Source organism: Desmodus rotundus, chromosome 2, assembly GCF_022682495.2.
Source record: "Desmodus rotundus isolate HL8 chromosome 2, HLdesRot8A.1, whole genome shotgun sequence".
NCBI classification, from domain to species: Eukaryota; Metazoa; Chordata; class Mammalia; order Chiroptera; family Phyllostomidae; genus Desmodus; species Desmodus rotundus.
This window is the reverse complement of record NC_071388.1, coordinates 202,768,705-202,783,088: the sequence shown is the minus strand read 5'-3', so window position 1 is coordinate 202,783,088 and position 14,384 is coordinate 202,768,705. Positions and strand designations below refer to the sequence as shown.

The window sequence follows — 14,384 nt, the reverse complement described above, 5'->3', positions numbered from 1 at the left end:
TAACCTGTTCAGAATCACTCCTGTTTCTAAAAGTCCACACCCAGTCCCTGAAACACATACTTCCCAAAACTCTTTACAAAGTCAGCAGTTTCTGGTTTGTTGGGGTTTTCCTTAATTATGTCCAGTAAATACACTGTCTCCTCCCACCATGCCCCTTGCTTAGTGAAAAATAAATCCCACTTTTAGCTTCAGATATTGCATACAGGCTATCCCTTTTTTTTTTTTTTTTTTTTGCCTTCAGTTACCAATGGAGTTCCCACCAAGATCATCTTGAAGACTCTCACTGGAGTGTCCTTTGGGACCCTGGGAGCAATAGGTATAAATCTCCAGCCTCTTGTGCCCACTTCAGATTATCTTCCTGATCTACTGCCAAGGGAACTGTCTCAGCAACAACCTGAGCTTTGGCGTGTTTCATGAGTTCTTATTCCTGAATTTACCTTATTATTTAAATGTTTGTATGCAGTTAGGCACAAAATAGTTAGACATTTACTTTGGACATGCAACATCTAGCATATATTCTGTGAAGGTTCTTATTCTTTTATTACTTCATTTACTCTCACTCTCTTGTCTATTATAAAACATCTTATCTCACACATGCTTGTTCCTGATTTTCCTGTGCTTCTTGAATGTTAGAAGTGATCCAAAGCAAATGGAAGGAGGCATAGACCTAGTATGTCCCCTATCCAAGCTAGTCCCAAAGACTAATTAATGGGTTTGGGTCCATTAAACACTGGGTGATGTGTACAAAGATATTTGGTCACACTTAGTCTAAATCCCACTTCAAAAACTTCACAAAAACACTTGACATCTTTCAATTTGTGAAAAACAAAATTTGTTTAGCACATAATCTGAGGTCAACTGTTACCATGTATAGATCATATGTTCCCTTTTTCATCTCTGCTTGGTGGATGAACTCCATGCTCCACTCACATGTGGGACATACTCACATTCACACTTATGACTGAATGTCATGGCCTCTTTGCTGTTTGTCACAAGCTTGTCTTTGCCAAAGCTACCATGTCCCACTGACAGAACCCACTTCCTCTTCGTGCTCTCACTGTGATTCTAACTGTTGCACGTATTGTAATAAATGACAAAGGTCCATGGACAATGACTCTGGGTTTCAATGGGGAACTTGTGACACATTGAAAGTAAACAATACATTTGATAACATTCTATAAAAGAAGAGAGTAAAATATCTAAAAGTTCCTGTGTCCCAATTGGTATATGTTACTTTCAGACCATTATCTAAAAAACACCTTCTTTCTTACTTGTGGAATCTTAAAAAGACAAACACCAACATAAAACTAATAGAAAAAGAGGTCAGATTTGTTGTTATCACAAGTGGGTAATTAGGGGGTAGAGGAATTATAACAAAATTGTCAAAAGGTAAAGCCTTCCAGTTATAAGATAAATAAGTACTGGAAATATAATATACAACATGAGGACTATAGTTAACATGCTGTATGATATATTTGCTAAGAGAATAAAATCTAAAAAATGTCATCACAAGGGGAAAAATACTTCTTGTAGTGTGTCTATAAAGATAATGGATGTTAACTCAATTTGTTGTAGATATCACTCCATAATATATGTCAGTCAAGTCATTATGCTGTACACCTTAAAATTATACAGTGTTGCATGTCAGTTATTTCTCAATAAAACCGAAAGAATAAAAGAGAATTTAGTAAGCATGAAAAAATAAAGTAAGGATTATCCTGGTGGGTGCAATCTAATTCCATAAGCCCTTTAAATGTAGAGAGTTTTCTCTAGCTGGTGTCCAAAGAGGATGCCAGAGATTGAAAGATTAAGAAGGATTGAGAAGCACTCCACATACTGTAACTGGATTGAATGTGTGGGGAGCCATATATCCAGGAGCATGAGTGGCGTCCAGGAGCTAAGAATGATCTCTGGCCAAACATCAGCAACAAAACTGGGACTTCAGTCCTACGATCTCAAGGATCCAGATTCTGTCAACAATTTGGATAAATCTCCACACAGCCTCCAAATAGAGCAGAGGCTGGTGGACATCTTGATTTTAGCCTTGTGAGATTTTAGGCAAGAACTCTATTTTACCTGTCCAGACTTGCAACCCACAGAACTGAGAGATAATAAATTGGTTTTATGTCCAGCCACTAAATTTTTGGGAATTTGTTATATGACAATGAAAAAATAACATAAACATCCTCTGCCAAGTCTTAAATGAGACTTAAAGATATAAAGTTCATTTGTGCACCCTCTCTGGTCCAATATATAGATCACCTCCTCTTATACTTTGTAGATCTAGATAATTCTTAACCTACTTATTGAACTGTCGAAATAAAAAATGTCTAACCATACAAAACTGCTAAGTAAAAATTCCAAGTTTGTAAAACAACAGATTATTGTCTCAGCCACAATCTATTGGCTGAAGAATAACATTGTGTAAAGAAATGTTATAGAGTATCCAAAATTACCCAAAACCAGTTACTAAAAGACAAATAAGAGGATGCATAGAATTAACTGAGAATTAAAGACAATGGGTGTCAAACTTTTCTGTACTAGCCTTCCTATGTTTGACTACATCAAACATCTTGGAGCCACCCTCATGGAACACAAAACCTTAACAAATATTGTATTGACCCGCACACAGTACAAATTCGAAGTGGCACAAAGTTTCTCTCTTGCCTAATCTTGACAGGATCCTGCTGATTTACTTTTACTTTCTCCTTCTTTCTACTCAAGACCAACTGGCCAACAGCCTCGCTGCTGTTTAAGGATAGGCATAGAAAATAATAATTTGACCCAGTAAAGAGCCATGTACTGAGGAAGGCAGTGTCTCCCCATTAGCCTGGATCATTTAGCTCCAGCTGATTATGTGTATGAGACAAACCGTTTTGTTGAAGCCACTGCATTTTCAGGCCTCTCTGTTACAGCATCTCAGCCTGTATTCCACCTGACGCAGTGGCGGGGAAACTGTCAGGGCCCACAGGTGACTGCAGACCACAAGGGCACAAGAAGCAGTGCCTTCATGCACTCCAAAGGTGTGATGACTTCACTTTGCCTGCTTACCTCTTTGATGTATGTTTCTCTGCCGTTTCCTTTTATTTCTTGACCAGGAATGCCCTTTCTTTTTTCCTTCAGAAAAAAAAGAGAATAAAGTTCATTTGTCAGAGCTATCAATATATCTCAAAACCTCATTGGTCAGTGGTGTTAGAGTACTTTTTTTCAGACTTTGATCCACAAGAATGGGGCAAAATTCTTAACTACCAGTGTAGCTGCATGAGGTTGATTATAGAGTTATAGTTTACACTTCAAGGACTTGGGAGACAATAAGAGATGACTTTTATTAGAAATTTTTTAAGTTAGAAAATAAACTTCAGTACCTTAGACTGAATGATAATTGCAGTTATGTAGCAACATGTTCCCTTTTCAAGTGTTGATTCAAATGTGTAATAAGAAAGCATACTTCTTATTATTATATTCATGCATAATCTCATGGATAACACACTGGGCTCGAAGTCAAGGAAACAGTCTCAACTTCAATGTGAAGTGTTTTCATGAAATAATCGCTGAGCTCTTGCAGGTATGAAACAGATCCTCTCATTTATATTTAATCTAGTACCTGAAGCTCCTGGACAACTCAAAGACCCACAGTGGGTTTGTGTGTGGTTGTGTTTTTGCTTTCTTATGAATGGTATGAGAACATGTGAATGTGAGAAGACCATTGGTGCTGGCTGAATAGAAATTGTGTCCTGTTATTATTATTATGAATATCATAACCACCAGCTATTAGATTTTTACTGCTGAAAGTAAAGCCTCAACCCATGGAGGGAGGCCTGTGATTCTCCTGAGATTCCCATGTAGAGGTGGGTCAACTCAACTGCAGGACTTACAAGGCAGGAAGGGCCTAAAAGTCTTGCTCTTCAAGTGGAAACGGTATAGTCAAGAATGCAGGGACATTACCCCAGGGACACATGGGCCGTCTATTCTCCTACCCGGCCTGCAGCAAACAATTAACCTTGCTGGGTCCTCAATTCAGCAAGATTCCCACGGTGGTGTAGGCCTGGTCCCCTAATACTTGACAAGCTAACAGCTGCTGTGCACTGGGCTGCATCAGAGCCAGTTTTGCAGAACCAAAAGCAAATTTGGTCGTTCCCCTGGCTGGCAGAACTCAGACAACTAGGCTTCTGTACATGGCCTAGCTGCATTGCTGGTCAAGTGGAAAAGTGTAGGCTGGCAAAGTTAACGTACTTATCTCTTGGGCCGTGACTGCAGAAATAAACCCATGGTACTGACTGACCAGTTTGTCCCCTCATGGAAATGCTCAAGTACCTGCCTGGCGTTTGCTGAAAAAGGCTGACATCATGATTCTGATTCACGGCTACAGCTGCAGGCCAAGTTCATGAGTCCTGCCAAAGTCGACTCATTCCTCCCATGATCAGGGAACCACATCACAAGGGGCTGTGCTCTGCCTGCTCCAGACACACTGATCAGACCTCAGACCCCTCTTGGGGCTGTGGGTGGCGTATCACCACAGTCCACACTTCAACTTACAGACTAACTGATTCTGGCCACACCATTGTGACCATAGGAACTCACTGGTGCCTTGAGCCTGCCTGGCTGGATTATCTGAGCCTGACAATGGTGTGCCCTTTATCAAAAGCTGCTCCCAATGTGCTGATTGTCTGATTCAACCTCCCTCATCTCCTCCTGTCCATACACCTCGGTAAGGCTCTTTGTTCCCAGGAAAAGATCAACTCCTTCCCACATCAAGATCAGAACAAAAGCAGTAAGGGATGAACAGTGTGACATAAACCAATGTTAAAAAATCAGGATTCTGTTCTGACCATCCCTGGGGAAAACGTCTCCAGCTAGCATTGGAATGCCTGGGGGGGTCACACTTAATTTTGGTTGCATTTAATGAAAATGCCTTTTCCTGCTTGTATCTGATCCTTCTGGACAAGAGATCTGAGTGACAAATAAAGATGATTGGGAAAGAAAGATGAAATTACAGCCACTGGAACGGCACACACATATTTTGTGGCAGTGAAGAAAGAGCAAAGATCCACACATCTGAGGACAGAGCACCACACTCCTTAAGACAGACAGGGGAGGGAGAGGCACTAATAATATCTGTCTTTCAGAAGTGTCCTGAATCCTTCCTCCAACACCAGGAGCACACTCCAACTCTCCCACCACGGAGATGCTGAGCCTGCCATTCAGACACAAGAAACCGGGGGCTGGCCCCTGCTTCTGTACACCCTTACAGAGCCCCCCTGAATGTCAGGGACTAGACACGTTGAATGGAATGGGGAGCTATAAAGCTAGCAGCCAGGGCCCACACTGGGGGCACTGTCCATCTTCCCCCTGGCTGGTGTACGTCCCATTAGGGGACCTCAGTGACTGTAGATGTATTCCTCCCAGGGTCACTGTGTGTGCCTTGAGAAGATATTTCTTAAGTGAAAGCCAGGTATTCACTCACTTGCCTCCCTCACGCAAACATGATGAACTGCAGATGGTGGGGGGGCAGTCATCAGAGACCGACAGTGTTTATGGTTTATGAAATATGTTAAATGATACAAGAAACAAATCAAATGGATTTGGTCCCATCCCTACTGGTCAGAATCATTGAAGGGGCTGGTGGATCGATGTCTCCACGTGGAAATTCGCGTCTACGGGTGAAGTGGATTTGTTCAGAGACAACTCTTTGTGGCATTTCCACATGCCTCAGAACATCTAGAGTTAATATAGCTGTCCAGATCAGAGGGCATACTTGTTCCCGGACCAGTATACAACAGAGAACATCTCCTTCCTTAGAAATATCCCAAGATATAAAGTCTCCCTCCTCTCCTCAGAGACTTGCTTTTGGATCATGCCTTCCCCGGGGTAAGGTTTCAGCAGGTTTACTAACAGGTTTATTAAACCCTTTCTACAACTGGGGGTTTCTGACAGATAGGAACAGTTTCTGAAGCATATGTCCCTCAGCTTGGCACTGTCACTGTGTGCCTCATCACCCTTGTGTGGGTTTGGGGGGGACAAAGGAAATGCACCTAGACAACATCCCAGAAAATTCCTTTCCAGGAATCTATATAAAAGACATGAAGGCATGGAGCCACACACAAAGACTTCTACAAGAATGCTCATTGCAGCTTGTTCGTATTAGCCCAAAACTGGCACACTTGTGGTGTCTATCAAGAGGATAACATATACACAAAGTTTGGTGTGTCCATACAAGGTGTATTAACTGCAATCAGAAGAAGCTACTGATACATTCAACAACGTGGGTAAAACCCAAAAAACATTATGCGGAGTGAAGCACTGCACCGAAAGGGAATATGCTCTGAAACCTTATTTATCTAAAGTTTGAAAACAAGCCAAATTTAAGTTATCATGAAAAAATAAGAATAGTAATTGCACTTGATAAGTGAAGGGTTAAGAATATACCAGGAGGGCATAAGGGCTCTTTCCAGGGTGACCATCATGTTCTCTATCTTGATAGGCTTTGAATTATACAGGACAACGTATCAGTCAGAATGTATCAAATAATATCCTCAATTTTATTACATTTCATTGTAAATTTTATCTCAAAAGGACATTTTTTAAAGGTAAGTGGGCAATATGTTAAATGTTTGTAATGTCTTGTGCATGATATACTAATTTAAAGTAAGAGAAATGTAACATTATGAATAGACCTTTTAGATGTATAAGTCTAAATATGTCAATACATGCATAGAAAAAAATCTAGAAATACAAGCATTAAAGTTGCAAAGTTCATATATTTTAAAATTAAAAAGACAATTAATTCCTTGGTGCACTGTCCCCTGCCTGCATCTTCAAAGCCAGACTCGTTGCATCTCTCAGATTATTATTCCATGGGTGCATATCCCTGTCTGCACAGCAGGAAAGGTTTTCTGATGTTAAGGACCCATGTAATTTGATTAGGGCCACAGAGATTATCCAAAATAATTTCCCCATCCAAAGATCCTTAATCACATCCTCAAACTCTCTTGCTCCATGAAAAGAAATATACTACAGGTCCCAGGGATTAGTCATCGACAGCTCTGTTTCTGTTGGGATAAAATTCTCAAGAATCTTATGGATCTCCCATTATGTCATGGGGATTTATTCCATTAAAAAGAGTCTCCTCCACAGATCTTTTGTATATAATTACATATCTGTGTTGTACTTCTGCTGAGGCAGCTTGAGGGGGTCCATGAGTCACACAGGTAATCTCTTCAAAGAATCTTGTATGTGACTGACTTCTTTGATCTTTTGTTACTTCTCAGGCACCAGCAAAAAGTTTATTAAGCCACATTCTTGGTCGCTTCTACAGAGCACACTTTCCTGAAAGTGAATCAACTAATTTTAGCACCTTCGGTAACCTGAATAGGCTGAGAATTTTTCAGATCATCAAGTCCTATTTTTTGTTGTTGTGTTGAGTGGTTCATCCGGTGGTTGTATCTTTCTTTTCACATTTTACTCTAAGAAGAAGAAAAAAAACTGAATCTTCCTCACTTTCTCAGAAATCTCTTTAGATATATACCCAGAAAGTTCTGCCTTCCACACATCTTCAGAAAAGAATTTCACTATGCTTTTTGCCTTTATTTAATAAGGATCCTCTTTTTCCAGTTTCCAAAAACACATTCCTTATTTCTTTCTCGTACATCACCAGTCACACCTTTAACTAACATATTTCTACTAACATCTGTTTGATATGATTTATGTATTCTCTAAGGCAATACAGGTTTTCTTTCACATGTTCTTCACCTCTACCTGAGTCCTCCCTAGTAGTCTTCGCAAATGGGGAACTGTTCCAAGCATGGGAAATGTGGCCCAGCCCCCACTCAGAAAAGCCAGTGGGGACCGAGGTTCGTGGACAGAACCCACGTCCATGGACAGGTTCTCCCGTGGGGAATCAGGCCTGCATTGTACCTAGGCTGCTATGAGACTTGCTATTGCTAAAACTCCCTCACCCTAGATTGAGGCAGGAAATGTTTACTGAGTATCTTTGACTTCCTAAAGTCTGTGCTAAACCACCCAAGTATGGAGTGTAACCAGTTCAACCACTTTCCGCCTTGAGCTGTAACACCCCTCTCTTTGAAGTAATTAGCAGTATTCTGTCCTTTGTTGGCCTGGAAAAGGTAATTACCCACAGTGAACCTTTGCATAGTAAATAAGGATCATCCTCAATGTAATGTACCCAGAAAAGCAATAAAAACCTGTCAAGGCGAGGGTTGGGGCACTCTCCTCTTGAGAGAGTGGCCACACCATCCCTTTTCCTCCACAGGACTGAGTAGTCCGTGTGTATTTGTCTATCGCCCCACAACACAGGATCCTGAGGGCCGGGATCCGCATCATTCTCACGTTTCCACTAACAAACTGCTCCAGGCCATGTAGACATTTTCTACCATTCTACTTAAAATTCTTCTCATTGCCCAATTTCCCTCTGCTCACCGCCCACAATTAAGTCACTTCCACCCTTTTAGGAATTGTTGTAGCTGCACAATAACCAAAATCTGTATTGCTCTTCTGTAGCTGCCATAACAAATGACCACAAATTTAGTGGCTTAAAACAATGCAAATTTATTATCTTACAGATACATTGGTTAGAAGTCTGACAAGGGCTAAAATAAAGGTTTCAGTAGGCCTTCATTCCTGTCTGGAGGCCGTGGAGGAGAAGCTATTTCCATGACTCTTCCAACTTCTCTACACATAACCCATTATTCCTTGTTCCTCTTCTCCATCTTCACAGCCAGCAATATTGCATCTCTCTGTGACTGTCTTCCAGAGTCAACTCCTCTCTCCACATCTGAGAACAGTTCTCACTCTAAAGTCCATTGATTATCCCTGGTGGCACCCAAATATCCAGGATAATCTCTCTTTTCAAAGTCCCTAGTTTTATTATATCTGTAAAATCCCTCTTGCCATGGAAGAAAATACATGATAGGTTCCAGAGATTAGGATATGGACATATTTGAGAGAATACCACGTTATTATCACTTATTTTTATTATCACTTATTATTGTCAATAATAATGTAAAACTCTAACATTAAAAAACTCATTATAACATCAAAATCAAGTAAAATTTATGCACGCTTACTTCTTTTCTTCTTGAGTTTTCCCAAAGTAGAGTTGTTTCCAAGATCCACAGTATCTAGAAAATGAGGTTGATGTAAGGAAACAAATTAATAACTAAAAGTTGCCAACCCTAGGGTGAATCATACCACAAAAGACTTGAGGATTTAAAGATGTCTGGGTTATCATTTTTCTCTTCCTCTAAAGGAACTAAATATCTTCTGAATTGAGACATAGGAGTTCCAGAGGGGCCCTGGTCTTCCTTTAGTTCTCGACAGGACTTTGAAAAACACTCTTAAATACCTATGTACTTCATTTACAAAATGCAGACAACTGTAATTGAATAACAATAAAAATTTTAAAAATAACAAAATAAAATAAAATAAATTGTCACAACCACATATCAAAAAAAAATACCTATGTACTTCAACTTACTCGGGGATCGGAACAACTATCTTATTCTGTCTAGGTCTTAAGATTTTTTGTGAGAATTAACATTTTATGTGCAAAATTTATAGGAAAACACTATATAAATTAGTGACACATAGAGGACATCCATCAAAAATATGTGCTGGGTTAAAAGCAGTTGATCTGAAGTCTTCCCTACTGACAATTAAGTGGCAGGATCCATTGCCTTTGAGGTCTTTCTAAGGTTCTGACAAGTGACAATGTTATCTATTAGCAGAAGTATACCCTCCTTCTTTTGGATTCCATAGGTTTTCAGGTGAGGCAGGGATGGAAATCATTGTATAAGTACAGAGTTTATTACTAATATACTAATGTAGTAAACTAGATACTGTCATTTTAAGAGTGTACGTGTATTTCTACTATATCAAACATGTATAATCAACAGGGCCCATCCTATTAAACATGAGTTTATGATGATCTCTTGCCTTCCCACTGTTCCCAAAAGGATCAGGTCGAGAAAAAGCAGAGAACAGGATATTGGGATGTACAGGACCACCTGTGTGTCACACTCTGCCTGGATACCTGTGCATCCACCCTCATGCCATGACCTTCGGACAGCCTTACCTTCTGTGTCACATGCTTGGCTGCTTTCAGTCCCTGCTTCCGGGCATCCTGGCACATCTTCTGAGAGGCACATAACACAGGAACTCTTCTCATTTCCACATGTTGGTAGTTCTGCTCCTAGAACAAAATCGTGATTTACAAAGACCCCTCATTTCCCCCAGGGATCCTCTTTTATGTAAATTCATTGATCCCCATTTCTACTTCTTTCTCCAAAATCTTCCATTGACTCACCCTATATCTGACTCTTCTTTTAAGTCTCCAATTTTTCCTCTCTTGTTTTCTCCCCTTTATTAGAACTCTGTTTCTGTTTTTATTATTCTTTAAGTCACAATTACCTTGTTCATCACAGGGTAGTAGGCTACAAGTAAGTTCTTCAGATTCTTCTTCGCCACCCACTTGGGGAGCTTCTAGTTTATCAGCTACTAAAGAGAAACAAGAAAGTTAGTGTCCATGGACCCTAAGACAGTGATTAGGGAAGAGTTCCCGGTGCTCCTGTTTGGCACACTGATATCTGAGTTCAAATGAACTGCTTCCTCAGAAAAATATATACCAGTATACCTGCTCCAATAATCACACCTGAGATCCTATAGAGCCACACATTTCCCATCTTTTACATCTCATTCTGCTTCTTCTTTTATTTTTCTACTTGTAGCCCTAAGAATTAAATTAATAGATTGTGTTCTCCCAGGAAAAAAAACTAACTGTTCTTTGAAAATGGTAAAAGTAGAGCTGGGAGAACCAAGATGGAAGCGTAGGTAGACACACTACACCTCCTTGCACAACCAAAAGAAGGACAACAACAATTTAAAAACAAAAAGAACAACCAGAACTGACAGAAAATTGAACCACACAGAAGTGCAACAACCAAGGAGATAAAGAATAAACATTCATCCATGCCAGTAGGAGGGGCAGAGACGGGCAGCCAGGGTGCACAGGACTTGGGGCAACGCGGTTGGATCCAGAGCTGTGGAGGATTGTGGGACGAATGGGGCAGGCAGTGTGACCACTAGCAGACCCTGCGGCCCCACATTCGCACATAGGTAAACCAGGAGGAATGGCAAGGGAGTGAAACAGACTGTGCAAACCATGGCTCCAGCCCGGGAAATAAAGCCTCAAACCTCAGATTGAAAACACCTGTGGGGGTTGAGGCGGCAGGAGAAACTCCCAGCCTCACAAGAGAGTTCGTTGAAGAGGCCCACAGGGTCCTAGAGCGTGCATAAGCCCACCCACTCAGGAATCAGCACCCAACGGGCCCAATTTGATTGTGGGTAATGGAGGGAGTGACTGAAACCCGGCAGAGAGTGGAGCAAGCGCCATTGCTCCTTCTCCGCCCTTCCCCCATGTACAGCATCACAGCGTCACAGCATCACAGCACAGCGACCAGCGCTGTGTTTTCCCGCCCTGGAAAACAACCAAGGCTCCGCCCCTTACTACATAACAGGCAAGCCAAGACAAAAAAACTGGCCCAAATGAAAGAACAAATCAAAGCTCCAGAAAAAATACAACTAAGCAACCAAGAGATAGCCAACCTATCAGATGCACAGTTCACAACACTGGGAATCAGGAAGCTCACAGAATTGGTTGAATTTGGTTGCAAATTAGATGAAAAAATGAAGACTATGCTAAGAGAAACAAAGGAAAATGTACAGGGAACCAACAGTGATGCGAAGGAAACTGGGACTCAAATCAATGGTGTGGACCTGAAGGAAGAAAGAAACATCCAACCGGAAAAGAATGAAGAAACAAGAATTCAGAAAAATCAGGAGAGGCTTAGGAACCTCCAGGACATCTTGAAACATTCCAACGTCCGAATTATAGGGGTGCCAGAAGGAGAAGAGGAAGAACAAAAAATTGAAAGCCTATTTGAAAAAATAATGCAGGAGAACTTCCCCAATTTGGCAAAGGAAATAGACTTCCAGGAAGTCCAGGAAGCTCAGAGAATCCCAAAGAAGCTGGACCCAAGGAGGAACACACCAAGGCACATCATAAGTACATTACCTAAGATTAAACAGAAGGTGAGAATCTTAGCAGCAGCAAGAGATAAAGACACAGTTACCTACAAAGGAGTTCCCATAAGACTGTCAGCTGATTTCTCCAAAGAGACCTTACAGGCAAGAAGGGGCTGGAAAGAAGTATTCCAAATCATGAAAGGCAAGGACCTCCATCCAAGATTACTCTATCCGGCAAAGCTATCATTTAGAATGGAAGGGCAGATAAAGTGCTTCTCAGATAAGGTCAAGTTAAAGGAGTTCATCATCACCAAGCCATTATTATATGAAATGTTAAAGGGACTTATCTAAGAAAAAGAAGATAAAAAATATGAACAGTAAAAATGACAGCAAACTCACAGTTATTAACAACCACACCTAAAACAAAAATGAAAGCAAACTAAGCAAACAACTAGAACAGGAACAGAACCACAGAAATGGAGATCACATGAAGGGTTATCAACAGGGGAGTGGGAGGGGGAGAGAGGGGGGAAAGGTACAGAGAATAAGTAACATAGATGGTAGGTAGAAAATAGACAGGGGGAGGGTAAGAATAGTATAGAAAATGTTGAAGCCAAAGAACTTATAAGTATGACCCATGGACATGAACTATAGGGGGGGAATGTGGGATGGAGGGAGTGGGCAGGATGGAGTGGAGTGAAGGGGGGAAATGGGACAATTGTAATAGCATAATCAATAAATATATTTAAAAAACAAAAAAAATGGTAAAAGTAAGTACCAGACCATGTAGGAACTCATCCCAGTTAGCCAATGACTGCTCACAGCACCAACCACATTTAAAGGCATCTAATCAGTTTCAGTCATACACTTCTGAAAATCAGCCAATCAGCAACAAACACACTTCAGAAAGCCTTCATCGGCAGCTAAATGTAACCTGTTGTAATCACTCCTGTTTCTGAAAGTCTGCAGTCCCTGAAATAGGTGCTTGACAAAACTCCTTATGAAATTAATAGTTTCCATTTTTAAAGAAACAGTATCCAATAAGTACACTGCCTCCTCCTACCATGTGCCTTGTTATGCAAGAAATAAATCCCTCTTTTAGTTTCAGATATTGTGTGATAGACGACTCCTCCAAAATGGAGTTCCCACCAGATTGTCTTGAAGACTTTTGCTTAGAAAAGTCCTGTGGGGCCCTTGGACCAACAGGTATAAATCCTGTGTCAGCAACTATCATATTGTGCTGTATAACATGCACTTTATTGCCCAAATTTTTGAGGGAAAAATAAGGACATGCATTATACATGAGTAGTATCTGAAATACCTTGTATCTGTTCTTGTGTTTTGTAATTATTTGTGACATAGAATTTCTTGTACCATAATATGTTCAAAAATAAATGCTAAAATTCCCTTATAATACAAAAAAACAAGCATCTTAATGTGAATAAATAAAAAATTGAATTCAAAAATTAAAGCGAAAGGTTTTTTTTCCTGAAAGTTTGGGCCAAAAACGTGGGTGTGCATTATACATGGCAAAAGACTGTGCTTGGACTCTGCTTGTTTCATGAGCTCGTATTCCTGAAAGTACCTTATTATTTAATGATGTGTATGCAGTTAGATTCAAAGTAGGTAGACATTTAGTTTGGAGGCACAGTATTTAGCAAATATTGTGTGAAGGTGCTTATTCCTTCACTACTTCATTTACTCTCACTCTCTTGTCTTTATAAAAAGTCCTATCTCATGTGTGCTTGTTCCTGATTTTCCTGTGCTTCTTGAATGCTGAAGAAAGTGATCGAAAGCAAGTGGATGGAGGCATTGACCTGTTACGTCCCCTATCCAAGCTAGCTCCAAAGACTAATTAATGGGTGTTGGTCCATTGCACAGTAGCCAATTTGTGCAAAGATATTTGGTCACACTTAGTCTTGAATCCCACTCCAAAAACTTCATGAAGACCCTTCACATCCTGTCAAATTGTAAAGAAAATAATTTTGTTTAGCACATAACCTGAGGTCAACTGTTAACCATGTATAGATCATTTGTCCCCTTTTTCATCTCTGCTTGGTGGATGAACTCCATGCTCCACTCACATGCGAGGCACCATTCACACTTATGACTGAATGTTGTGGCCTCTTTGCTGTTTGTCACAAGCCTGTCTTTGCCGAAGCTACCGTCTCCCACTGGCAGAACCCACTTCCTCTTGGTGCTCTCACTGTGATTCTAACTGTTGCACGTATCGTAATAAATGACAAAGCTCCACGGACAATGACTCTGGGTTTCAATGGGGAACTTGTGACACATCAAAAGTAAACAATACATTTGATAATATTTCTATAAAAAAGAGAGATAAG

The 14,384-nt window shown here is 40.5% G+C and overlaps 1 protein-coding gene across 7 annotated transcripts in view; it reads right to left on the bottom strand.

Annotated features, from left to right (window-relative positions):
• The window catches only part of SP140 (SP140 nuclear body protein), a 63,095-nt gene that overhangs the window by 25,460 nt on the left and 23,251 nt on the right, over nt 1–14,384 (bottom strand). For 5 of the 7 annotated variants that reach the window (XM_045198572.2, XM_045198574.2, XM_053919166.2 and 2 more), the window contains 4 exons: nt 10,426–10,512; nt 10,091–10,207; nt 9,084–9,137; nt 3,052–3,117 (listed from right to left, as the gene is read on the bottom strand). In XM_045198572.2, coding sequence (XP_045054507.2) covers nt 3,052–3,117; nt 9,084–9,137; nt 10,091–10,207; nt 10,426–10,512 — 324 coding nt within the window. The remainder of the gene's footprint in view (nt 1–3,051; nt 3,118–9,083; nt 9,138–10,090; nt 10,208–10,425; nt 10,513–14,384) is intronic. The other 2 variants (XM_045198573.2, XM_053919168.1) reach the window with 2 other exon arrangements.